The 26,483-nt window shown below is 37.3% G+C and overlaps 1 protein-coding gene across 6 annotated transcripts in view; it reads right to left on the bottom strand.

Annotated features, from left to right (window-relative positions):
- Positions 1-26,483, bottom strand: part of LOC128018900 (disabled homolog 2-interacting protein) — a 78,692-nt gene that overhangs the window by 25,990 nt on the left and 26,219 nt on the right. For 2 of the 6 annotated variants that reach the window (XM_052604766.1, XM_052604765.1), the window contains exon 3: positions 22,534-22,652. In XM_052604766.1, coding sequence (XP_052460726.1) covers positions 22,534-22,652 — 119 coding nt within the window. Of the gene's footprint in view, positions 1-139; positions 298-4,203; positions 4,474-22,533; positions 22,822-26,483 lie in introns of those variants that run through there. The other 4 variants (XM_052604768.1, XM_052604770.1, XM_052604769.1 and 1 more) reach the window with 3 other exon arrangements.

The raw sequence follows: 26,483 nt of genomic DNA, 5'->3' as shown, positions 1-26,483 counted from the left end.
ATAAATAAATAATAATAATAATAATTAATAAAAAATAAAAAACTCCATTGAGGGTTACTAAAAAAACAGTCAAACACCCAGTTTATCTGCAGCCATCAAGATGAGAAAAACAGAAAGAAGCAACGTTTCCCAAACTTACTTTTTACTATTCTGATTCAGCATGATCCCAGTGCAAAACAAAACAAGTCCAGAGGTTTCAAGATGAGTGAGCCAGTGCAGTTATTATCCTTGATTTTCCTGAAAGATATCAGACGCCAGGGCTGGGAAACCATGTTCACTGTACAGCACTCTGCCTAAAACATTTAGAGCGAGGGAGTGCCTTAGTCTTCACGTGCCCTAGGGAACAATTTGTTGCATCTTGAACACACCCAAATCCATTTTCAAGAATTTCTATAAAAAAAAAAAAGAAGCTGCTCTTGTTTTCAGAGCAGGGATTTAAGGATTGTCGCTGCAGTTCTTGTTGGTATTATATGGAATGTTATGCTTAAAAAAGGTTTTGATATTTAAAAAAGAACAAATTTTGTTTTTTTGTTACATAATTAAAGTTCAAATAAATCCTCAGCAACCAGCTGTTAATAGTCTATGTATCACTGTCTGCACTACAAACCTTAAAAATAATGATGACACTAAATAGGCAATTGATAAAAAAACACTTCTAGATTACGGCAAGCAAATCGTTTTTTTTTTTTAATTACGTCTTCATGAGCCAATAATAAGCGAGGAAAGATAGACAGCAGCAGATTGTGGACTCCGCAGACCTCGCATGCTGTAATTAAATTCATGTTGTGGAGTGCAGCCTGCCGTCTGGTCTAAGTTTGCGTCTTATATCTGTGACTCCGCCTCCAACGGTTCCCACACTCCCCGACAGGAAGCAGTCCTCCCTCGAGATCTCTGCTCTAAATAGGAAATGACTGCCAAGGAAACCAGCAATACAAGCAAGATTTTTAAAGAGAATGACAATGGCTCAGTGAACCTGGCATACCATGCTGTTTAATGGAAATTCAAACTTGGATTGGAGTGCAACTGGGAAATACATACAGTAAAACTACAGTAATGTTTACAAGGGGGTAAAATGTTCTGCATTTTTGAAAGAAATTAATGATTTTATTGATCAAAAGTGACAGCAAAGAGACAGACATTGCTACACAAAAAAGTTATATTTTAAATATATGCTGTTCTTTTGAACTTTCTATTCATCAAATAATAATAATAATAATAATAATAATAATAATAAGAAGAAGAAGAAGAAGAAGAAGAAGAAGAAGAAGAAGAAGAAGAAGAAGAAATGTTTCATGAGCAGCAAATCAGAATATAAGAATTATTTCTGAAAGATCATGTGACACTGAAGACTGGAGTAATGATTCATCTTATTCATAGGAATAAATTATCATTTAAAATATATCAAAACAGAATAAAAAAGTTATTTTAAATTATAATACTTTTTTTAATATTACAGTATTTTTGATAAAATTATTGGAGCCTTTCTAAATACTTCTTAAAACTTTTAAAAGTATTTTTAAATGGTAACGTGTGTGTGTGTGTGTGTGTGTGTGTGTGTGTTTGCACTGTATATAGGCTGTATTTATATTGTATATACTGTAGGCTGAGATTATAAACAAGCTATATTTAAGAGAATCTCATAAGCCAAGATTTCAAAAGCTAAAATTGTATTTCAATTATCTGCTTATAAGTACTAAAGCCATTTTTACTCACACTTAAATATGATTTTTGCTATATTCTTGAAGTAAAACACGAGAAAAAGTGTCAATTCTATCCGTTTATGCCTTAAGGGCAATATGAATATACAAGATACGCATGAACTAGTTCAGTCAGCACGTGTAACACATCCCACTAAACCTTGCGTTTATAATCAAAAAAACATTTAGGAGCTCAGTGAACAATGTAATTATTCAGCATCCCATAATACCCTGGTACACAGCTTATTACTGCATTTCAACAGCTGTGTTTGACTCCACAGATGAAGAGTTACATAATCTCAGCACTATCGATGGGGTCACTCCTAAAACCCACACGCCTCTCTTCAGAAGATTATTTGGGAGATTCTTGGGGCATGAAAAAACAAATGAGTTTTTTTTTCAAGAAACTAGAAGAAAAAAATCTAAATTAATATTATGCATGTACATTTTGTGACAATATAGAGTTTCCAATGCACATTCTTATATCAGTACCAGTGACAACATTAAATAAGGCAACAAACTGTGCATTAACTAACAAGGTTATAACATGGCCTAACATGGTATGAAATTGACAATTTCTAAGGACTGACAGCCAATCTGACCAGCCCCCAACCAGCAAGGCTTTTGAAGTGCCAGAAATTACTGAAGCTCTAAAATGGTTAAGTAGAGAGAGGCAATTAAAATGGAACAATATTTCTTTGGCGAATTTTAATCTTCTAAGTGACAAGGTTTTTGAAATCATCATGAATTTTGAGGGCCCTTAAAAAACCTTCACACAACTAGAGATAATGGCTTAGATTGGCTTGGACAGAATATGTCAGATACTAAAAATTAGTCCCAAACCTTGCTTCTAACTGAGCAATAAACAGATACCTACTATTAATAATAATATTCTTTTTATAAAATAATATTAATTTTGTCCTCAGCATAGCCCATTTACACTGCACCTGCATGGTAAAAAATAAAAAAAAACCTTGTGAAAGCATGCTTTTCTGGTTTCGAAGTGAATATTCTGGTTGTAAAAATGTGAGTCAGAAAATATTGTCCAAAATCTATCTATACACACACACCTCAAGTAGCTGACTCTTTAACTAAATGAGTGAAACTTGTAAGATAGCAATACAATATCATCCCAAAGCCTAGGTCAATGGTCAGTTACACAGTCTGGTGGTCATTATACAGAAATATCCGACTGCAGAATGCCTCAACTGACAGAATCAAATATTCCAAGTTGTGATAAATACTATGCATACCATATATATATTGTTTTGATGTGTTTGAACTGTCCACAAATCTTTTAATTTGTGAATCTTTTTTCCCCTTAAAAAAATATTTTAAACTTATTTGTGAACATACAGTCAAACAGTTTCTTAAAATTAAAATTGTATGTCAATTTTCTATCAACCATTGAAACTGATTTCCTCTAATGAACAAAAAAATCATACTTGACTATTTATTGTTTATGTCTTGTACGATTAAGATTTATATGTTATGTGTCCAGCAGCATGTGGGATGATAACAGCACGTTTATGATGTAAATTAATTAATGTTGTTTGGCAATAAATGTTTAGATTAATCAAGGCAGTAACAAAGCAAAATACTCATTATTAAGAATAAATACCATACATTCATAACATACTCTCAGTCTTCATTATGCAGCTTCTCAAGGAAATATTTAGCTCTTTCTTGTGCTAGGGAACACATTAATGCACTAAATTAAAAATACAAGTTTCTTTTTCTTTTCCATTAAGAACAATTGGTTCATTAACTTGGAACCGTTTAGATTTTTTTAATGTTTTACACTATAAAAAATATGTTTCTTTTAAAAACGGTTGACATGAAAATGTTCTTTGGGAAACCAAAACGTGTTCTTTGGAAACTTTCTTTTTAAGAGTGACTTACAAACCGCACAAATCCTCATTTTCTCATATCAATCTCTTCAAACACAGATTATCAGATCCGCCCATTCACACAGAGATTGCTGGGATGTCAAACAGCACGTGTCACCATCACACAGTAACAGGGTGGAATAATGGATCTCATAATATCAATTCACAACCTGACAGAGCCATTCAATTAAATAAATGTTAACAAAAGCACTCATGAAGACCTCTACTGTCCATCTGACCGCAGGGCACGGCGTGTGTTCCTCACCCAGTGTGTGTTTATGTACATCTGTTCCCACACAAAGGACAGAACAGGGAAGGTGTGCAGAGTTAAAAGCCCTGATCCGTTCATAGGAACAGAACACCTCAGTTACCGGCCACAATCCCTGCATGCTGCTTACCATCGATTACTGCCCCGATAATGTTGACAAAGGCAGGGGGAGTGCTGTGACTCGTCCCTCATCTCTCCCTTGCCTGCTTTCATTCTTTCAGCATGGAAGCTCTGTAATGAGATGCCATTCAAGCACAATGCAGCGCTCCCATAACATACTCCATCCACTGAGATCTGGATCTACAGCGCGCCTGTCAGAACCACAGGGATTCCAGGCCGAAATACTCACCAGGCATGCTGTCAGGATCCCCGGTCCCCTGGTGACTAAGACGTGGATGAGGAAGGCAGCTCACAGCTCCATTTTGCTACCTCTGCTGCGGCTCGGAGCCTCTGGGAACAGCGGACACGAGCAGCTCCGCTCGCACAATCCCATGGCCCCGCCTCTCTCTCCTCACGCTCCGGCCTCCCTGTTTTAACTGTCACACTCTGCTGTAAACCCCCCCACTCATATTTAAAGTGGGCCAAGGACTGTGGGCTGCGCCGATCCCTCTCTCTCTCTCTCTCTCTCTCTCTCTCTCTCGTTGTGTTGGCTGGACCGCTGCTGTGTGCTGTGGAAGTAGGCTGAACAGTGTGAGCTGGCCCTGCCCCTTTTCCTCTGTGAGCATGTGTGTGTGGCCTTTGTCCTGTGGCTTTTGTAATGTACTGGCCTATTCCCTGCACTGGGAAAATCTACACCCAAAAGTATAGACAATATCTCCCAGCATGCATGTTTGCTGGAGGTAAATGGCTGTTTGGAAGCGTGGGTGGGTGTATGTACACTCAGTAAACCTTGACCTGAGTAGTGTATGTTTAAAAGCAAATACAGCATGCTTGGCTATTACACTATTGCTCATACTTGAGGTTAGGGCACAGGTTTTTTGGACCGCAAACCATTTGTTAGAATTCAAAACTGTGGTGACCCCACACCCACATCTAACCACATAACAGATTGGATATCATAGACAAAGTATGCACATTTTTTATTACATTATTATATAACATTAGTATATTTATATATTTCACGATTGAGTCAGTTTCATTATAACCAACTCTTGCTCATGCACCATGAACTTTTTTTTCTAAACTGTTGCACCATGTTAAAGGGGTAGTCGTGGCGTTTGGGGAAGTCGTGGCCTAGTGGTTTGAGAGTTTGACTCCTAACCCTAGGGTTTTTAGTTCAAGTCTCGGGCCGGCAATACCGCAGCATAACTGGCTGCCCACTGCTCCACCTGTGTGTTCACGGTGTGTGTGTGTTTGTGTGTGTTCACTGTAACAATATTAATGTGTTTGGTCTTGGTGGAACAGAACTGATGTAGCAGAACAAGTACCAAGACTTGCTTCTACCAATAGATCCACAGACATGCTGCTGTGAACATGTAAGAAATACTGCTGTTGCACTGATAACGTATGAAATAACCCATATACTGTATATAAAATACATAAATCACCCCGTAGCAGATCTATAGGTGGAGCTGAGGAAGGTGGGGGGTTTCTGAAATAGACTGCAATTGCTACAGCAGACACTAGCCAAGTATTTTTCATGACACAAATTTGCATTAACCACCACGAACACCCTAGCAAACACATAAAAAACTCACATCAGCAAAAATATAAAAATGCTCTGCCAAACACCCATAACTTCCTAGCATCATGGTGGTAAGACAAAGTGCAAGCCTGGCAATTTTCTTCAAAAAATATAACTAACTTATTTTTTTAATTTTGTTAAAAACATGCTATTACTTAAAAATATTCATTTAATTTGTTGCGGACATGTGGTGGTTTAAATAACCATAAAACAATCAATTATGAGATCGTTTCATCAGGCTCAGTGCTCAACCCACACAAATGTTGTGATTAATACTCTCTATTAAGAAAATGTAGTTTAAGCCATAATATGATGAACAACAAGAAGAGGAAGCGACCACGGCCTACAGCACATCACTTAAAACTATTCCTGTGATTAACTTACAATGGTTGATTGAATTTAGCAATACACATATGATAAAGTCTGAAAATTGACAGTGAAAACTGCATGTATGTGTACGTTGATATATACAGAATACATGCACAAACACATACACACACACACACACACACACACACACATATGATAATATAACAATTAATAATTCTTAATTTAATTTAATTAGAAAAATGCTAAATTATTTCATTTTATAATAGTCTCAGGCTTTTGGAGCCCACTGTAATTACATAAAACACAAAGCAAAAGCAAAAGCAAATAAACAAAAACCTTTAATGGTGCTTTTATGGGTAAAAACAGTACATTTAAAAAGTTTACAATATCACTTCTCACTGTCTGTGCTGTAAATGTGTGCTTTGCATAACATGGCATCTGGCTTTTAATATATTTTCTCATGGAGATACAGAAAAACAGGCCTATTTTATCATTATCTATTGACTCCAGTGTTGACTACTGTCAAATCTGAACGTCTTTTCACATGTAAAGGGTTGCATCTATTAAACATGTTAATTAATGTAAGTCAATGAATGCATTGCATTATTGCAACTTCAAGGTCTGCTCTTTAGCTGAGTTTAGGCACAAAAAAATAAAAAATAAATCCCATTCTTTTGAGTGGTTCATCAATGTTCTCTCGTTAAAAGGCTTTCTGGCTTTTCTGGGTGGAGAAACCAAAGTGGCTTCCATGTCCTTCAGGGCTGAAACAATGAGGTCATGTCTGTGTTTCAGGCTGGAGAGAAGCGCTATGTGACAGACTCCTTGAGAGTGGGTGTAGGGTGCTGGTTTTAGACACATTCAGGAATACAATTCATCGGGCGACACTATATCCCAAAGACATGCAGTATAACAGAAGACCTGCAGCACAGGAGAGAGGAATTTCAGCTCTCCTCAAACGCAACCTTTAACATCACGTATCGAATGTGTGCGAGTCACTCGGCAGACAAATTAATGACATATGCTCTTACCATTCTCCACCACGCACAGCTTTCCCCTACAGCAAGCCTGTGATTCATTTTCTAGTGTCATTCTCTACGCTTTGCACCCGTGTAGGTGTGTGTGTGAGCAAGCTAAGAGCAATTACTTGTCATCTTGCAGCTTCACCTAATGGTCCCGCACCTGTCTCATGGAGTTGTGGGAGTCTTTTAATATTAATTCATGTTCCTCAGAAAGGATTCCTCATATATAAGCTCCCTGGGGCATTAAAGCAGAATGAAGATTTCAATAACAGGGACTGACTTCCCGACTGACCTCTTGGATTGTCAACAGACTGAAAATAATCATGAATGCAATGATGCAGTTGTGGCTAGCTGCCTTTTATATCTGTCATGTTGCTGCTCTGCTAGCTATCATTGTAAATGGTAAAGAAACTCTCAGCAGATCTGCTGAATGTCTGAATGCATGTTATGTGAATAGAAATGGGTAATGGCAGTTAAAACTCACACAGGACAATTTAAAGGAAAAGTTACAAGTCTGTCATCATTTACTCATTCTCATTCCATTACAAACCCATGATTTTATTCCCTCCATGGAGCACAAAAGGAGAAATATTACCAAACATGACAACAGACATGACAAAAATACCATAAAAGTGAACTTTACAAGCTATGTGCTATATTCCAAACCTGACATGTTATGCCTAAAGGTGTCATATTTGAACGAAAGCAGATTGTTTTCATTGGACAGTAAAATAAAATAAAATACTGTATGGCTTCAGAAGACTTGGACAATACTGCAAGAGACCGGACTACATTTTTGTTGCTTTTATGTTATTTTGGAGCCCTTTCAAAATATAGGATTTTAATTGTGATTTTTCTGAAAAACTGTGATTGCAATTTCAAATTTAAAGCTCCAGGTTTGATGTGCTTGTTTGTAGGAATGCACAATTAGGCAATTATACTGATTTTAAAATACTATAAAGTAGTAGCATTTCTTATTTTGTTTAATATTTGTATTTATTATTATAATTATTATTATTATTATTACATAAAATAAAAATAAAACCTTAATGTAACATTTCACTCTAAAAATATTATAATCTATATCAAATCTACAATATTATATTATATTATATTATATTATTTTAAGCCAATACTATATTTTATGTTCCATAGAAGAAACAATAAAATATCTAATGAATTTGTAACAAAATAATTTCTCTTTCTTTAATAAAAAAGAAAGAATCTCAGGAATGCAGGAAGTCCTTCACTCTGTTTGCTCAGTCTGCGACCCCTAACATTCCCCTCAGCGTTGTAAACATTCTCCTCCTGTCTCTTCCGGCTCCATTAGATACAACTACAGACGACTGAACACACGGCATAAAACCGTCCCCCTATTTGCCTTTTCACAATTTGTTGCCTTACAGGTTGGAAATATGATGCATCATATCGACCTAGTTTTCCGGTAAATATGCTAACAACCCACTAGGACAACATAACTACAAATCGTGTTAATTATGGAGATCCTGGATGACATCGCTATGGGTTTAATTCAGTCATGGTCACCTCAAAGCCTGCTCTAGCAAATGCTCATGCGGTATCCATTAAAAAACTGCTGTTCGAAATGCCGCACTTGCCGTGACAACCCAAACGTGACCTCAGAATGTAAACACACTAGAATGCCACAAGAGTGAAACAATGACATCATTTGCTGCTTGGTAAGAATAAGATATACTGTATGCTTTGGTTGCCTTTACAGATCTGAATATTATTACAAAAATGTATTTTTTTAAAGTGTTCGCTTTTAAATGTAGGTCTGATGACAAAAGAAAGAAAAGGGTCCACACTGTCTGGTTTGGCAGGTGGAAGATTTGTCTGAGAATGTACCTCTTTCTGTTACGAACAGAGTAATTCATTGTTTTCAGCATGGCAATCCGCAAAAGAATTATGAGACTCCGGAGGTAAGATTTTTTAAAATAGGTTACCTAATGCACAATTTACAAAAGCATGCTTTCCCTGAACGTTTTTCTATATATTTCAACTCTCTTCAGAGGATGAGTATGTATACTTTGGCAAAAGGAAAATATTGTACATACAAATGACCAAAAAAGTTGGCTGCACAGCCAAACTTTTTATTAGGTACATTAAGAAGGTGGGCTACATTAACTATATACAATAATGGAAAGATAAATATTTGAATGACCAAATTGCATATATAGACATGACTTAAAACACATTAAAAATTAAAATTATTAATGATCCCCTAACAAGGGACGCCCTTCCTAAATTAAAAATAATAATAATAATAAAATAAAATATGGAGCCATCTTTATAAAAGCAGATAACACTATGTTGACATAATGTCTACAGTGCTGATGTTCCTGAGTTTCTCTGGGACTGTCCAAGAACCTTTGTGCAACATTGCCTGAAAGGCATAAAGTCAGCTGCTCATTATATCTCCCAAAATGTTCAAGAACAGAGCAAGGGTGAATATATGAAGTCCAGAGTGAGCAGTCGTGTGTAGTCTTTGGAGACAAAGACCGTGAATGCAAATCTTTTAAATCCTCTTTTTATTTTCAAACACACTGACAGCTTATGGTCAAAGGTCTCAAAGGAATATGATCTACCACTTCTAAGCAGGCGAGATGATGTGAAGCTGAAACTTTGTGTACTCCCAACCAGTGACGTTCACAGACATTCTGAGGGGCAGGGGCTCAAGTGGAAAAAAAGGGCATTTCTTATATTTATTATTATTATTTTCTAAACAAAATGTTAAATATATCAGCGACTGTATGATATTAACAAAATTCACTATTTCACTCCAACATAATTAGGTTTTTGCCTGTTTATCAGCCATCATATTGTTCTTTAGATATAACCTTGAACTAGGCCAAATTGATAAAGACACATTAGAAATACTAATTTTGAACTTGTGTTACATTTTAGGGCTTTTCACACTGTGCTTAACCCTGGGTTATTGCCGTTCTAAACACCACTTTTAACCCTGGGTTATGAAACCCTGCCCTGGATCTGGCTCAACACTGCTTTTATGATGTTTATAGCACTGCTTTTTATGAAAGGAATACTCCACCCCAAAATGCACATTTTGTCATTAATCACTTACCCCCATGTTGTTCTAATCCCATAAAAGCTTTGTTCATCTTCAGAACACAATTTAAGATATTTTGGATGAAGACTGGGAGGCTTGTGACTGTCCCATAGACTGCCAAGTAAATTACACAAGTCAAAGTCCAGAAAAATATCAGAATAGTTCACTGTTTAATGTTAACAAAAGCCCCTTCACACTGCATTGCCGGAACATTGCCGGGTCGCCTTCTGTGTGAACACAAACACGTACCGGGATTGATTATGGGATTGATCCCGGGTCGGGGACCTAGTAACATTGTCGGGTTCAGTCCCGGAATGAGCGGTGTGTTTGAACAAAGGCCAGAACTAATGCCGTAAATGGGGTGTCGTAGTGATGACGCGCATTATTGCGTGATTCTTTTAGTGGGTGTTTTGAAGGCAGATCAGCGAACTGTAATGAAGCAGAGATCAGTTAGTTCCTTACTTTCTGTGCTAACGCTGAGATCGTTCACTAGCTAAAGTGAAAGTTAACATGCCTGATGTCACGTGTCTTTACGGGATTTTTACGGGTTGTGTGTGAACGCACGCACATATTCCAGGTAATCACTGGCAGTGTGAAAGAGCAAAATCTAGCAACCCGGGAACAATGGCCGGGACACATTATCCGTGTATTTTCCGGAAATCGCAGTGTGAAAGGGACTATACACAGACACAGAGTATCAACGAGAGTGAATCTCACTAAGCATGGGAAGAAATGCCATAATGCACATTTCATGTGCGTCTGGATGAGTGGCCATTTAAAAATACGTAGGAAGTGGTGTAGGAAGAATATAAAAACCACTGCAGTGGCCAAGCAGAACTGCAGCTTACTAGGCTTATCTGGTAATTTGATTTGTCACTGATCCATGAACTCGACAGAATCTGCCAAACACAGTTACACACTTAGGACCATTTCACACAGCTCTTGTAAGTAAAGCGTAAGAGATACTAAGCACAACTTCAGGTTTGTGTTGTGCTTTGTGCTTCTGTTGCATTAACAGGTCTACAGTGGGTATAGAAAATAATCATCCCTTTAAAATAATCACATTTTGTTACTTTGCAGCCTGAAAAGAAGATAAAGGACAAAGTTTTTATTTTATCCAGCTGTATTGACTATTGACAACTTATAACATCCAAGTGAAAGATATAACACCAACATGTAAAAAAAAAAAAAAAAAAAAGATTGAATCACTACCCTCTGCCAGAAATATGTCAATGAGAAGAATGGTTTACCTTCCAACATGACAATGACCTAAAGCACGCAGCAAAACTGAGCACACAGCGGTTGAAGAAGAAAAAGGTGAATGTTCTTGCATGGCCTCAGCCCAGACCTAAACCCCACGGAAAATCTGTGGAATGACTTGAAGACTGCAGTCCACCATTAAATTAAACTGAACTCGAGCAGTGGGCGAATATAGCATTATAATTATATAATATTGCAAATATATTTAATTTGCACAGAAATGTGCAAAGTATTCACATGTCGATAAAAAATTTAATACACAAAAATAAAAATAAACAAAGGAAAATGTACTAGCAATTATCTGCAATGAAGTGCAAAATTCTAAATACAGATAAACTGTAAAAAATAAACAGAGAAAATTCCTTTATACTGTATTAACAGTATATTGTGCCCTATTTTTATTTTTTACATATTTTCTACAGTGTAGTTTACTTTTTTTTTTTTTTTTTACAGCTACCAAAATTAGAATACATTAATCAATTGGAGAAATACGAGTAAACTGCACTTGTAGCTTAACTTCTGCCACATTATGCTGTTTATGTGCTTAGTTTGAATGGTGTAGCCTGTTAATATAGGAACCAAAACTAGTATGTGCAGCTTACACATGTTGTATAAACCAGCTTTAGCATGTATTACAACTGCTCATTCACTCTTCATTTCTATCAAAAAAGGGTTTAACTAGAAAAGGTAGAACTTGACTGACAATTTCCGGCTCGCAGTGGTTTGTTTTTGGTCTGCTGTATGGTACAGATGTTTAGAAAACTCCAGAAGCTGATGAGCTGTCGGGGCGGGATCTGTGGGACGCTGACAGACCATGAGTGACGGCAGTGTAATGACTGGCCTCATCTCAACCACTGTACAATGCACAGAAAGAATCAGGTGACAGAAATGACAGCTGTGTTCAAGCTGCTCCCCTCTCTCCTATCCTCCTGGATATGAGTGTGAATTAGAAAGACATTTCTTCCTAGAGTAAATCAAATTGCGCAGGTCATGGTCATTGCAAAAAGACCCACTACTAAAACTAAACAGCATTTTCTGCTGTCAAAACGGCGGTGCAGGGTTAAGCCATCCTTTAAAATGTAAATCGCAATCCATCTTTTCAGTTTATCCTCAATTGCACCATCACTCTTTTGCAAACTCTATTTAGTGCAAGGGATAGCACAAAATCTAAACGGTTATCACAATATTCTGCAATCCCTAATTCAATTCAATACTTTTGTTGGCTCAAACCAAAAGTCCACTTCCGTTTTTCCTGTTTCACAATTTAGACAATGAACAAATTGAAAGACGTTGGCTAACTGCCTCTGAAATACATATATGTTGCATTTGCATTGTATATAAAACTCATTTCTTTAATACTTTATTGAAATAATCAACAGCATGTCACAAATGCTGTCAATACAGCTTAGCTTGAATTGACTTCAAAGCATTGCTTTAACAATACCTGAGTGTTTCCATCTATACTGTGTTGAATTTAAATTCAGGAGTCATTCAGCTGGAAGTTGTTTTATCAGGAAGGTTATTCAGTCATTTGGCTCAAGCATTACTTCCCATCATAACAATGAAATTCAGTGATTCCTCCGAATAAAGATCTGTGGGATAGAGAGGTCACTGTCCTTGTCCGTGAAGATGTCAAACACAGCTCTGCTTACACGAATTTCATTACTAGACATCATCCACAGGCCCGATCTATAATGCACCATGTCAAGCATTCCAAATGAGTGGGAAATGAAGACAAGGAGGAAAATGTTGTCAATAAAAAGTGTTATTGAACCACTGGGTCAAAGAGAAAGCTTTAGGAAACACTGAATTGATGCTGCTTTGTTTCAAGGCCTTTTCTGTTAAAAAAAAACAAAACAAACAAAAAAAAAACAAAACAAATCTCCTTCAATGATAAAACAGAGATAAATGTATAATTAAATTATATGCTTTTTTTTTAAAAAAAATGTAAAAGTAAAACACTAAAACCTAAATCTAAAAACTGAATTTAGATATTATAAACATACTGTATTTGAAAAAGAATATTAATTTGCTAAAGCAATTAAACTTTAAGAATATTTATATATTAACTTTAAGCAAGCATAAGATGAAGACTAAGGGCCCTATCTTGCACCCAGCGCAATTGACTTTGTACACCAAAGCATGTGTCATTCCTATTTTGCACCTGCGCAAAGCGCGCTTTTCCCTCCACAGAAGCACGTCGCTAAACTAGTGAATGAACTTGCGCTCCCTGGGCGGTTCAGCGCAAAAAAGGAGGCGTGTTCCGGCGCAAACAATCCCTGGTGCTATTTTGCTGTTCCATTAAACAATTGCGCCACTGACCAGAAAAAACCTAGTCTAGGGCCCTATTTTAACGATCTGAAACGCAAGTGTCAAAGCGCGAAGCGCAAGTAAGTTTGTGGGCGGGTCTCGGCGCTGTTGCTATTTTCCCGGCGGGATAAATGGCTCTTGCGCCCGGCGCAAATCTAAAATGGGTTGGTCTGAAGTAGCTTCATTATTCATAGGTGTGGTTTGGGCGTTACGTGAAATAAACCAATCAGAACTTCATCCAACATTCCCTTTAAAAGCAGGTGCGCAAGTTCCATTATAGATTGCTATTATTGTGGCGTATTTACCAGGCGCACGCCAGGAGCGGTTCACAGCCGAGGAGACTGATGTTCTTGTAAGAGCAGTGAAAGACAGAGAAGTTGTGTTGTATGGGGATGGGAGAAACCCACCCAAAATAGCGTCGGTTAAACAGGCGTGGGAGGAAATAGCCACAATTTGTCAGATGTCATTATATACACATATGTCTTGCCACTATTTGGCCAACAGGTCTGATACTTAATTACTACAATTAGCCTGAATAATTTAGATTTATTTCTATTTTTTCACATCTTCGTGGCACACCACAATGATTTCCGTCATCTCATGTGTTAATATTTTTTTTTGTGTAACAATTTATGATTTGCAAAAATAACTGTTGCATCTGTGTAGATTACATGAGCAAAGTGTATGCGCGTTGTGCACGCTATACATTATGGTCAAGCATGCGCCCTTAAAATAGCATAATGAACAACGCGCAACGCTCCACTGACTTTAGACTAGGTTTTTTCTGGTCAGTGGCGCAATTGTTTAATGGAACAGCAAAATAGCACCAGGGATCGTTTGCGCCAGAACACGCCTCCTTTTTTGCGCTGAACCGCCCAGGGAGCGCAAGTTCATTCACTAGTTTAGCGACGTGCGTCTGTGGAGGGAAAAGCGCGCTTTGCGCAGGTGCAAAATAGGAATGACACATGCGTCGGTGTACAAAGTCAATTGCGCTGGGTGCAAGATAGGGCCCCTAAAGTCAGTGGCGCATTGCGCTTTGTTTCTTATGCTATTTTAAGGGCGCATGCTTGACCATAATGTATAGCGTGCACAACGCGCATACACTTTGCTCATGTAATCTACACAGATGCAACAGTTATTTTTGCAAATCATAAATTGTTACACAAAAAAAAATATTAACACATGAGATGACGGAAATCATTGTGGTGTGCCACGAAGATGTGAAAAAATAGGCATAAATCTAGCTTACAAATTATTCAGGCTAATTGTAGTAATTAAGGATCAGACCTGTTTGAGGTCATATATGTATAAGGACATCTGACAAATTGGTTTGTCCGTCAAGAACCAGGAAAAAAAAATCGATGAAACAATTGTGGCTATTTCCTCCCACGCCTGTTTAACCGACGCTATTTTGGGTAGGTTTCTCCCATCCCCATACAACACAACTTCTCTGTCTTTCATTGCTCTTACAAGAACATCAGTCTCCTCGGCTGTGAACCGCTCCTGGCGTGCGCCTGGTAAATACGCCATAATAATAGCAATCCATAATGGAACTTGCGCACCTGCTTTTAAAGGGAATGTTGGATGACGCTCTGATTGGTTTATTTCACGTTACGCCCAAACCACACCTATGAATAATGAAGCTACTTCAGACCAACCCATTTTAGATTTGCGCCGGGCGCAAGAGCCATTTATCCCGCCGGGAAAATAGCAACAGCGCCGAGACCCGCCCACAAAGTTACTTGCGCTTTGCGCTTTGACACTTGCGTTTCAGATCGTTAAAATAGGGCCCAATGGCCAATAAGCGATCTATTCCCAATATATTGTGCATTCCTAGGAAATTGAAAGCATCCAGGTTTGGAATATTCTACGGGAGTTTAAACAGTACCAGTTTCTTTTAAATGAACTATTCCTTTAAATAGATGCCTTCCTAGCTATTAAGTGTATTGTATCTGCAGAAGCTTTCTGCAGATACAATACACTTAATAGCTAATAAGGCATCTAATCAAAGGGGAGATCGGGGCTAGTTGTCACATTTTTTTACTAAAGTGAATATTCCAGAGAATATTTATTTTTATTTTAAAGTAATTTCTTTATATTCAAAAGCCTTGGCTACAATATATATATATAACTTAAACTTTTCTTAAACACTATAAATAAATCGAAAGCTTTCCCTGACCTGACCATTTATTAAGAAATATACTCTTGTCCTGAATATAGGCATCTACTGCAAAATTATACTGAAATTAAAATGTTAGTTTGGAGAGCTGTGACAATACGCCCTGGTCTCCCTTTTATCTTTTTAAGTGAACTTGTGTACCTCCAACCTCTTAAATAATACATGCACAAGTTGTCACTATTGACTGATATTGATGAAAGGCACACTGGAAACCACTGTCCCTCAGTATGTGGCTTCCCAGGAGACGGGGGATGCGTGCAGCGAGCGGGTATGGTGATGGTGGTTAGGTTTGGTTTGAAGACATGTGATGTGAGGGCTGTGGCAGTCTGCCCGTAATGGATTAGCCTCATTAAATTCAAACCTGGATTCCTCACAAAGAGACACCCACAGCAGAGGTGCAATTCCTCGCTTCCTTCAGTCCATCTATCCCTTTGGTTTTGTCTCCATCTCACCCTGTCTTCCCCCCATGGTACTACATCTATCTGAAAGGCTGTCTATCCCACCACCTTTTTTTTTTTTTTATTAGTTGCTGCTATCTCTATACCTCACTAAAACCAGTACAATATCAGCTATGAAAATGACGGTCATGTACATTCAGAGCATTTCTATGATTGGTCAAGGACTTTCGCTGGTTATTGAATTGATGGATATGTTCAGTTTTTTTTTTTCTTTTCTTTTCATTGAACAATGGGTTTAACTCTCAATGTTTGCATTCAATGGCAAACTGAGCTAGCTTTGCGGCTTATGTACCATGGTAATACTATGGAAATTGATGCTTAGCGCTTCATGTAGCTTTTATGTGGTTGTAAAACCTGTTACATATTCTGTGGTTTCCAAGGACTGTGCATGTATTGTTAATGGTAATCTTACCAGCTGCATTGCTTTCTCAAGATTTTTTATGCTTACGTCCACAACTGAGCTTCAGTTTTCTGTCTCCTAACTCTTTGAAATCTCTAACTCTATTGAAACCACCACTGCTGTTCATATAACAGTGTATCGCAGTGTATTTTAATATGAGTTCAGCAGGTTTCATCTTTAAAGTCTGTTTTCATCCGGAATTTGCCATTTTTAGAGTGTTTGCATCTTCATTCCTTTGCTGTATATTTCCTGATGGATGCCAGAATAGCTTTCTAAAGATATTTCTGTAACACTTCTGATCTCAAATCAATCCTTTTTAAGATGTTTAAAAGATGTTTGTACACAAATATGGTGCTAGAATACAACATAATGCTGTCTAAATGATTCTCTTTTATGTATCTCTGTTCATACTGTATATATGCTTACTGGGATGTTTTAGATTTCACATATCGATGGTGACCACAAGACGGTCTTCTGTGAAACTCACAGGGCACTAAATAAACCAAATGACATAACAGCTTCTGAATATACCAGTTGTCTAGAGAAGAAAGACAAAGACTCCCCACACATATTCACAAACACATAAAGAAATGAAGACAGTAATCTGTGGCATAGGGTACACACTACACTGGCACGCTCTGGGCATGCATGTCTCTTGATATTAGCAGAGTGCAGCAAGGCCATGCATTCTCTCTATTACACGACTCCCAGACTTGTAATTAAGTGGGACATGGCAAAACAGCCGGAAGCATGAAGGGAGTCTGACCTGGAAACCACGCTGTGTCCAACAGGATGATGCAAGAGACTCTTAAAAAAAACACATACAAACAAACAAAAAACAAGAACATGATGCTTCAGTAATTGGTTTCAAGCAGCATGCTTTTAGATAAAAAATGATGGATGCACTAATAACACTAATAAATGCACAGAAGTGTGAGCCAGATGTGAAGAAGATGGCCTTTGCTGAATGAAAACATGCTTGAATAGCTCTATCCATCACCCAGCTGAGACGACGCCACCTCCTTTATTTCTCGTTCAATTACACGAGGATGAAGAGACCTCACTGCCGTTATTGTTCAGATAATGGTTGTCGTGAAAATGAAGTAAAATCAATACTTAAAGCCAATGTCCTTTTCGGAGGCCGCAATGTAAAGAGATCGCATAAGACTGAATGTCATATTTGAGTTCTCCACTTGGATTTGCAGGTGACAACGTAAAAGGTAACACTTTATTTTAGGGTCTAGTTGCTACTACTAGTTGCTTATTAGCATGCGTATTACTAGAATGTTAGACATTTATTAGTACTAATTAAACACATATTAATGCCTTATCCTACATGACCTTATTCTACATCGCTAATCCTGCCCAGTACCACGGACAACCCTATTTTTTGTATGACCATAACCATTACTCATCAAAAAAGGTCATGCAAAATAATTAAAGGTTCTCTCTTGAACTGCACCTTCACTTCCATTTTCCTTTTCGGTGTCTAAATTTTCTGTCACGTGTGCACGTTAACTTTTTTTCAAAAATGTTTTTGTAACTGTCACTTTTACATCAACCCATTTGCTGTTGTCTCCACCTTGTTGCAAAACAACCACCTCACTGTAATTTGTTTGCACGTAATATATATTTATTATAAATGTAATATATACATTAAATTAAATATAAATACATTTTATTTACATTTAAATTATTACATAACTAATAATTTAGTTATTAAGTTATTAATAATATTACATAACTTCCCTTGTGGAAGCTTTGCATTTGTTTGGTTAGTTAGTTAATAAAATATCTGAAAAAAAAAAAAAACTCAATATTACGTGTACAATTATTTAATTATGTCATACTGGTTAAGCGGACTTCGTCTCTTGTTTCATAAAACGCAGCTTCTGTCATTTTGCAATGATTGTTTTGTACACTGTAATGGATTATGAGATAACTAACATACTGATGAGATTTTAAAACAATTTGTCTTAAATCAATATCTTTTATCGCCATAATTATTTGAGGTAAATTGTGGTATAATAAGTGGTATGACTGCACCGTATCCCTAAACATCCATCTAGTTTGAACTTGTCGCTTGCTAGCAACTGCTGTCTTCATGGAAACTTTGCATTCAAATATTTCAACTCAATATTTTGTGTCATTTTGTGTAAATATTTTATGTAGCCATGTAATAAGCGGGATAATGTAGCCCTTATACATATTTTAATGACTTAAATACTCTATATTTAACAATATATATATTTTTAAATTGTCTAAATGTCAAAATTAGTATAATAATCATGATCTTTAAATCCTAATACTGAATCTATTACATTATCATGAGGCATACTTTCCCTTACAAAAACTAACCATGATTTTATTATAGTAAAAGCATAATAACCATGCTTTTTTTGTAAGATTTATTTAAAAATAACTATTTTATATTTGAATACATTCAAAATTAATTTTTTTGTTCCCTGTGACATCAAAGTTGAATTTTAGAAGGTATTTCTCCAGTCTTTAGTGTCATGTGATTCTTCAGATGTTGATTTTGTGCAAATAAACATTTCCTTATTATTATCAATGTCTATTCTTTTAAGACTTCATACCGTCACCTGCTGGCAACAGGAAATAACTTGTTTTAAACTAACTTAAACATGCAATGTTCGATCTGCCACAAACTTCATGTGTTTGGTAAGAGTCCTGGCCTGAAGACATTTACATGCCAATATTCAGTTATAATCATAGCGCCACCTGTTGGAAATGTGGCACAAATATTTAACATTTTATAAGCATATGGCCCAATGTTCGCTGTTCTCCTATGGTCACCAGGTAGTGGTGAGCCTGGGTGTGAGGGCCTTTTAATTTATAAATTATAATCCCCTACAAGCATGAGACTGAATGAGGATAAAAATCCAGGGTAATAAATCCAATTTCATGCTTTTTTAACAACCTAAAGTTCTGATTACATAAGGCTTAATCAGTGAAAACAGATTGTTAAGCAGATCAAGTCTATAACCATTATCAACACAAAAATAATCATAAATTCTAAGGAAGCCCTTAAGTCCCTCCCCTCTCTGTTATCGGCCAGACCAAACTCACACTATTAGTTGACATGTTAAATAAATCAATGACAGCTTTGATGTTTATAGTCAACAAATAGAATGCTACGAAAACATGAATGCTTTTGCAATTTGCAAACCAATTTTAATTATTTTCTTTTCTTTTTTTTTTACTGAGAATCAAAAAGAAAGAGAAAAGAGAAAAATGATATAAAAATTAAAGATAAGATAAAGATCAATTAAGATTAAGACAAACATTATTCTTTGGGATAAGGTGGATGATTTGTGCTCAAAAAAAGCAATAGAAAATAAACTTAAATAAAAGGCTATGAGATGGTAAAAGATATTGCAGAGGTGACAGACCCTGTCTGAACTATGCAACATGGACTCTGGCTTTGCAACCTTCAGGTCCAGGCAGGCTGAACAGGCACATCTAGAGGAAATGACCCTTAGCTTACTGTGACTGGCAGAACCCAGTCAGGTATGGAGGCTACCACAGCATCTATGAAGCAGTATGTGTGTGTCATATCCAGCTCACACACCTTGGTGCCTCCCAGGATAATATGCTGCTTTAATGAGGCATAAAATCTCTGGACAAGCAAGGCCATTTTTGCCTGCTAACACCACAGCAACACGGAAGCACAAGGTTGACAGTGAGCTGTGGAGAAGTCTTCGGCGTGGTTCCTATGATATTCGCAGACCTGTAAGTGACTCAACGAATTCCCATGAAGAGACGATGCTCTTATGGGTAAATGTGACTTTCCCACACAAATAGAGAATTAAGGAAGCAAAGGTGCATTTTTGTAGTAAACGGATAAATAGCTTAAACTTAAAGATATAGTTCACTCAAAATGGAATATTCTGTCATAGTTTGCTCACCTTTAAACTGTAAGAGATTCCTTCTTCAGTAAAAGTCACATTTTTGCGGAACAGCCCATACTTTTCAATATAATAAAAGTAAATGGAACTATAAAATGCACCATAAAACTACCACGAAAGTGTCTAATAACTAATGGCACAGGATTTGATATGAGAGCAACAAAGAAGTGGAAAATGATTAGTCGAGAGCAGCTTAAATTTCACAGAGCTATCGCAAGGCTTCAGAAGATTTGTAATAGAGTGCATGAGTCATATGGACTTTTTAATAAAAAAAATGTGGTACTTTTCTCCATTTACTTTTTATTACATTGAAAACAGCACCCAGGACATTCACCGTAAGGGGTTGGAATGCGATGAAGATAATAATAAAAAAATATATAATATAGAGATAAAAAATAAAAGATAAAAAAATGATAAAAAATTAAATGCACCAGTTTGACATTTGTTGAATGGTACAATTGGAAAGGATGACGGGAAATAATGGTTCGACTAACAGAAGCCTGATTCAAACTCACATCATTAACCATCAAGTTAAAGGTCAATATTTTATAGCTCAGACATTGCTCTTTTATAGCTCAGATTTCAGTTATGCATAATTTAACAACCAACAGAAGATTCTCCTAGTTTCCCAAAGGATAAATAATAATAATAATAATAAAAAAAAGAAAAAAATTAAAAAAGACAATTGTTGACGCAGTAAGAGTGCAAAGCAATACATTACGAAATTATTGAGTTCACAAAAAAAATTTTGATTGCAGATTTTGGTATCTTTGCAAATCTGAACACAGTTAAGAACTGAAACTAGGGCAAACAAATGCAAGAACAATCAGGAAAGAAATCTGATTAGCACTTAGAGCTCAGTAAGCCTCCAATCGTGGTCAATTGAATCTATTTGCACAAGAAAAAAAATGGTTCATAAAGAAAGTGAAGTGAAAGTGAAAGTGAAGTGACATTCAGCCAAGTATGGTGACCCATACTCAGAATTTGTGCTCTGCATTTAACCCATCCGAAGTGCACACACACAGAGCAGTGAACACACACTGTGAGCACACACCCGGAGCAGTGGGCAGCCATTTATGCTGCGGCGCCCGGGGAGCAGTTGGGGGTTCGATGCCTTGCTCAAGGGCACCTAAGTCATGGTATTGAAGGTGGAGAGAGAGCTGTTCATGCACTACCCCCACCCACAATTCCGTCCGGCCCGAGACTAGAACTCATAACCCTTCGATTGGGAGTCCAACCCTCTAACCATTAGGCCACGACTTCCCCGAAGTGAGGTTGACAGTTATTGCGCAAAGTTAGTGACCAGTCCTTCTGAATAACAGACTCAAACACAGTCACAATATCTAAACTCTCTGTTCACTTCTGTGTGCAACTGTGCATTGCTACACGCTCGTAAACAAGCTACACACTGACCACAAACTGCTACATGAGGTCACTGTATTAAAGTCACATCAAAACAGCATATGCATCCCAGAGCCTGATATTTCATCTCTTGACAATCTGAACGGCACGCAGGGAGCCCAATATTTCACAGGCATCTCTCGCAAATTAGACTGAGGCCAGGTCATTTATCCTGCAAGTAATCCAAATCATTCCTCACTCTGTGATTCCTATTCATTGGGGAGAAAAATGACTCAGACGTTTTAGCACCGCAATAAGTGACTCTAAACAATCCTAATAGAGATTAACAGAGAGGCTAAATGTTTGGAGAATTACGTGATGAACGTTGAAGGAGATACAGAAAGCTGCAAATCGAGGCATTACGCTGTGTAATACAGACAGGGGGAGATCTGTTAATTAACTTAATGGCACAAAATCTACATTTTTATGTCACACGTTGATTAGAAAAACCATGGATTGTAAAAGACACATCATGAAGGATGTGTTGACAGCTGTCAGTATACTGGTGGATTCAGGTGTTGGATGAATAATAAAATAAATAAAGCAACAAACAGGAAGCCGCAAGAGACTCTAAACTGCAACGCAAATCCAAACGCAACCAACTGAACGGTTCCAACTTACCCGTCATTCTCCGCGCTCTTGAAGCCCGGTAAGATGTTCCTGAAGCTGCTGTGGCGGTCGAGCTTCGGCTGGCTTTTGGTGCGTTTAATGGAGCCCTTCAGTCTGCGACTCAGAAAGCCCTGGACAGGAAGTCAGAGGATAGGACTGGATTACACTCAAGATTCATTAACCACTGGAGCAGATGCATGTGAAAACCAGCGCTCGTCTTTTTCTCTTCTATTTGTTCTTTCCTCGCTCTCGCTCTTCTCTCATCCGTAGCATTTGGTTGCGCCGTGCATAGCTGCACGATTGGTGCGGCACACACATCTGCTCACAGCGCTGGACTGAAGGAGCTTCACTGATGTGATACTCCCCTCAAAGCCGCTGTTACCATGGAAACTGTTGGCTGGCATGGAAGGTTGGGGGTGGGGGGGGGGGGGGCTATTGCTGCACTGCAAGTCAATAGGGGGAAAGCTGAGCTGGTGCTTTTCAGATGCTGTACAGATTAGGACAAGATTAACAGGACTAATTATTCCTGAAAAACTACAGTCTGTCTGAGTGGGATGCTTGAAACAATGAGAAAGGAAAAATGTGAATCAAGACCTCATGCGTGAAGTGAATGAATGGCTGCTTGATCTAAATAAACCACTTAGTGCCCATTGTTACACAACAACCGATTAAAGGGCTCACATGAATGGATAGAGTCACAATAATGGTACAAATTCTGCTGAAAGGACTAGTATAGTTAGTATAGTATAGCTAGACTAGTATAGAAGCGTCATGCCTACAGGGGTATACATGGCCCCTCAGATTTTTGAATAAAACATTTAAAAAAAAGCAATTTCTGGAAGGAATTCAATGATTGATTCATTAATTAATACAAAAATATATATATAAAATATGCAGCATTTATATTTATTTTATATAAATATATTTTAATAAATATGTATTATTTATATAAAAAATTATAATATGCATCCATCTTCATCTTAATGAGATGTTGTAGGTTAAAGAGCTCGAATGAAATGCTGTGCCAGAAATCAGATTATTTGATTGAAACTGAAAATTGTCATCATTCACTACCTATATCATGCTTATCTCATAGTCAGCTTATTTACTGATTCTGATCATCTCAAAATGGCCATGTATTGGGCAGTATAGATGTACTGTATGGTAACTGAAGATGATAAAAGCTTGGGTCACCTTTCAGACACCTTATCAAAACAACTTCAAAGTATATTTTCCCCCTCGGGTGTAGTCTAAATTTTTTAGCTCTTTTGTTTGTTTTTCCGGGCAAATTTCACATGAAATTTGCAATTTGCCAAAGTTCCAAATGGAATTATTCATGGAGCCTGTCAGAGTGAAGGAAGAGCGCTGTTTGATGATGCTGTTGTTTGGAAGAGACGGACAGCTGGAGGCTGCAGCTGCAGTCTGGATCAATGACAACGCAGTCTTAAGAGCTCAACTCCTGACACACACACTCCAGCTGTGCAGTAACCCGGCATCTTTCAAATTGAAACAATACACAAGATACATTCACTAAATGATTTTGCAATTCTACAGATAGAAGTGAATCAGAATTTTGTTTCGTGCTCTCTAAAAAAGGTACAAATTTTACTATAAAAGCTATTTTGTGTGTGAAGCCCTCTGTTGATGTAGTATGATTAATGATGTCTGTACAAGATCATGTGACACAACAGACTGGAGTAATGGCAAGATAACACCCTATTCTTGACCAAACATATGTGGTTATGCTGGCATCAAGTCTCAGTAATAAGCTGTCAGCTGTCAAAAGGCTGAATGTCTGCAGATTCCTTCATGACTATTGGGTGCATGTACTGAATTCCTATCATGCTTAGCTGCTGAGCTTGCATTTCCAACCGCCTCTAATTCCCCCCCACCACCATCCCTTCTGTAATCTTCATGCTTGGCCTCTCTCTGCCCTCTTGTGTCCATGCCTGTGTGAGTTTGTGTCTGACAGCTTTAATTATTCTTACGAACCTAGACATGGGTTGAAACATTCTAAGGCCGATAAATGTAGATTTGAAGGCCCTGTCTGGATTTGTATAACCTAGTCCCTACTTTGTAAGACAGGAGAAGTCTAAGTCTAAGTCTAATTTTTTTTTTTTACAAGTTTAAACAAGGAAAAGAAAATAATTTTTTTAAATCTCTTTTTATTTTTTTATTTAAATTTTCTTTTATTACATTTTTGTATTGTGGGCATTATGTTAAATCTCATCAGCAGGTCATTTAAGGGATAAACCACTATTCCTCATTCCCTGAAATCGTGTCTAGACAAGTAACAAGCAAATCTTGTTATAACCAGTAGAACGGAGATGTTTCTTGTCCTTATTGTGCCAGTGCACCAAAGATACAAGATAAGCATTCCTGCAAGACATCTTATTTAAAATGAAGTATTTCTAGAGGCACCTTATGCCAAGACTTCCATATGTCTCATTGTGTCAAATGCACACCACAACGCTAAAGATCCCCATCCTACATTCAATTAAAAAAATTCTGTTTGAAAAATACGTAGGTTACCTTTTTTTTTAAGAATAAAACTAACAAATGTAGTATTTGATTGATTAGAAAAGTAGCGAAATATACTTAATTTGTCAAGGATAGCCCAATAAAGTTAAAAACTTGTTTCCATCGTGGTCCTTAATGTTAAGCACAAACTTCACTCCTGATAAGAGATACTGACATTTCATTATAAATAAAGAAATGACAATTTACCCTAGAAAAAAAGTCATTAAAATGTGAAGGAGCATTTTTAATTTAATGTGTTCTATTCTGGTTTCTGTAGGTAACCAATAAAGATACTTACAATAGAAAACATAAACGTAAACATAAACTAAACCTTAAAATAACCTTTTCAATTTATTTTGCGATTTTTGAAACCAAGTAAATTTTTCTTGTTTTAAAGTTGTTTTTTTTGTTTGTTTTTTATATATAAACAATATAATCTTCGCTGGAAAATATATTTCAAACAAAATTCTTCTCTAGGACAACAGTAGCCAGTGATAAAATGTGCAAAAAATATGTTTTGCATTGTGAAAACAAGTTCTTTCGGTTCAGACTTCCATGAAGGCGCTTAGCATAACAGCCGTTATCAAACATGAGAAACATACTCTCAGATAACAACTAAACAAGACTCCCGGCTGCAGCGAGCCTCTGCAAAGAGACTGAATGTGTCTGATGAGCTGCAGAAACAATACATTTAATGTAATTATGTGTTGTTCGCAGCCAGACAGTCTAGCCTGAGGCACAATGCAGAGGAGTCCATGGTCTGAAGCTGCCTGCTCTGCATGAGAACCATAGTCCAGTGGGGAAATCCGTAACCCTGGGTTTACTAATGATCGCATCTGCATACATCAGCAGAGCAAGTCATTGGATTTCTCCCAGGGTTCTCAAAGTAGTCTGCACAGCATGGGAGCGCACTATTGCCCTTCCTTCTTCTGTTCCGACAAGCCTGGGATCCTTTTCAATTAGTGTGAATCCGGTTCGGCGTACTCACACGATAGGCTCTGCATCACCGGAGTCAGCGGGACTCTTGTGGCCCCACAGGAGCCAAATACACAACTCATCGGCATGCACAAGGGGCGTTCACGTTCAAGCATGCTTACAAACACTGTGCTCATTCTGTCTTGCGTCAGTTAATAGATCCTGGCATTAGTTTAGCTCTGTAATTAAGTAAAATGGGTGAGCTGAAAGCAGTGAAATAACTGTTTATCTTAGGTTTCTGGTAGGGGGTAGACAGTAGCAGCAGACGGATGCCAATATTTGAATGCAGCCTAGAAAATAAATACACAGGCCTAAGAGGAAATTACTGAAGCGCATATATTATTGAATTACTGAAGTGTCTACTTTGGGGAACTTTATTACCAATGACTTTTTATTCATATTGACAGATTTCACATTAAAAGATCCAAATCAATCTATAATGGAAACTTTTTACCATACATTATTCA

Source organism: Carassius gibelio, chromosome A8 (genome assembly GCF_023724105.1).
Source record: "Carassius gibelio isolate Cgi1373 ecotype wild population from Czech Republic chromosome A8, carGib1.2-hapl.c, whole genome shotgun sequence".
NCBI classification, from domain to species: Eukaryota; Metazoa; Chordata; class Actinopteri; order Cypriniformes; family Cyprinidae; genus Carassius; species Carassius gibelio.
This window is presented reverse-complemented; position numbering and strand designations above follow the sequence as displayed.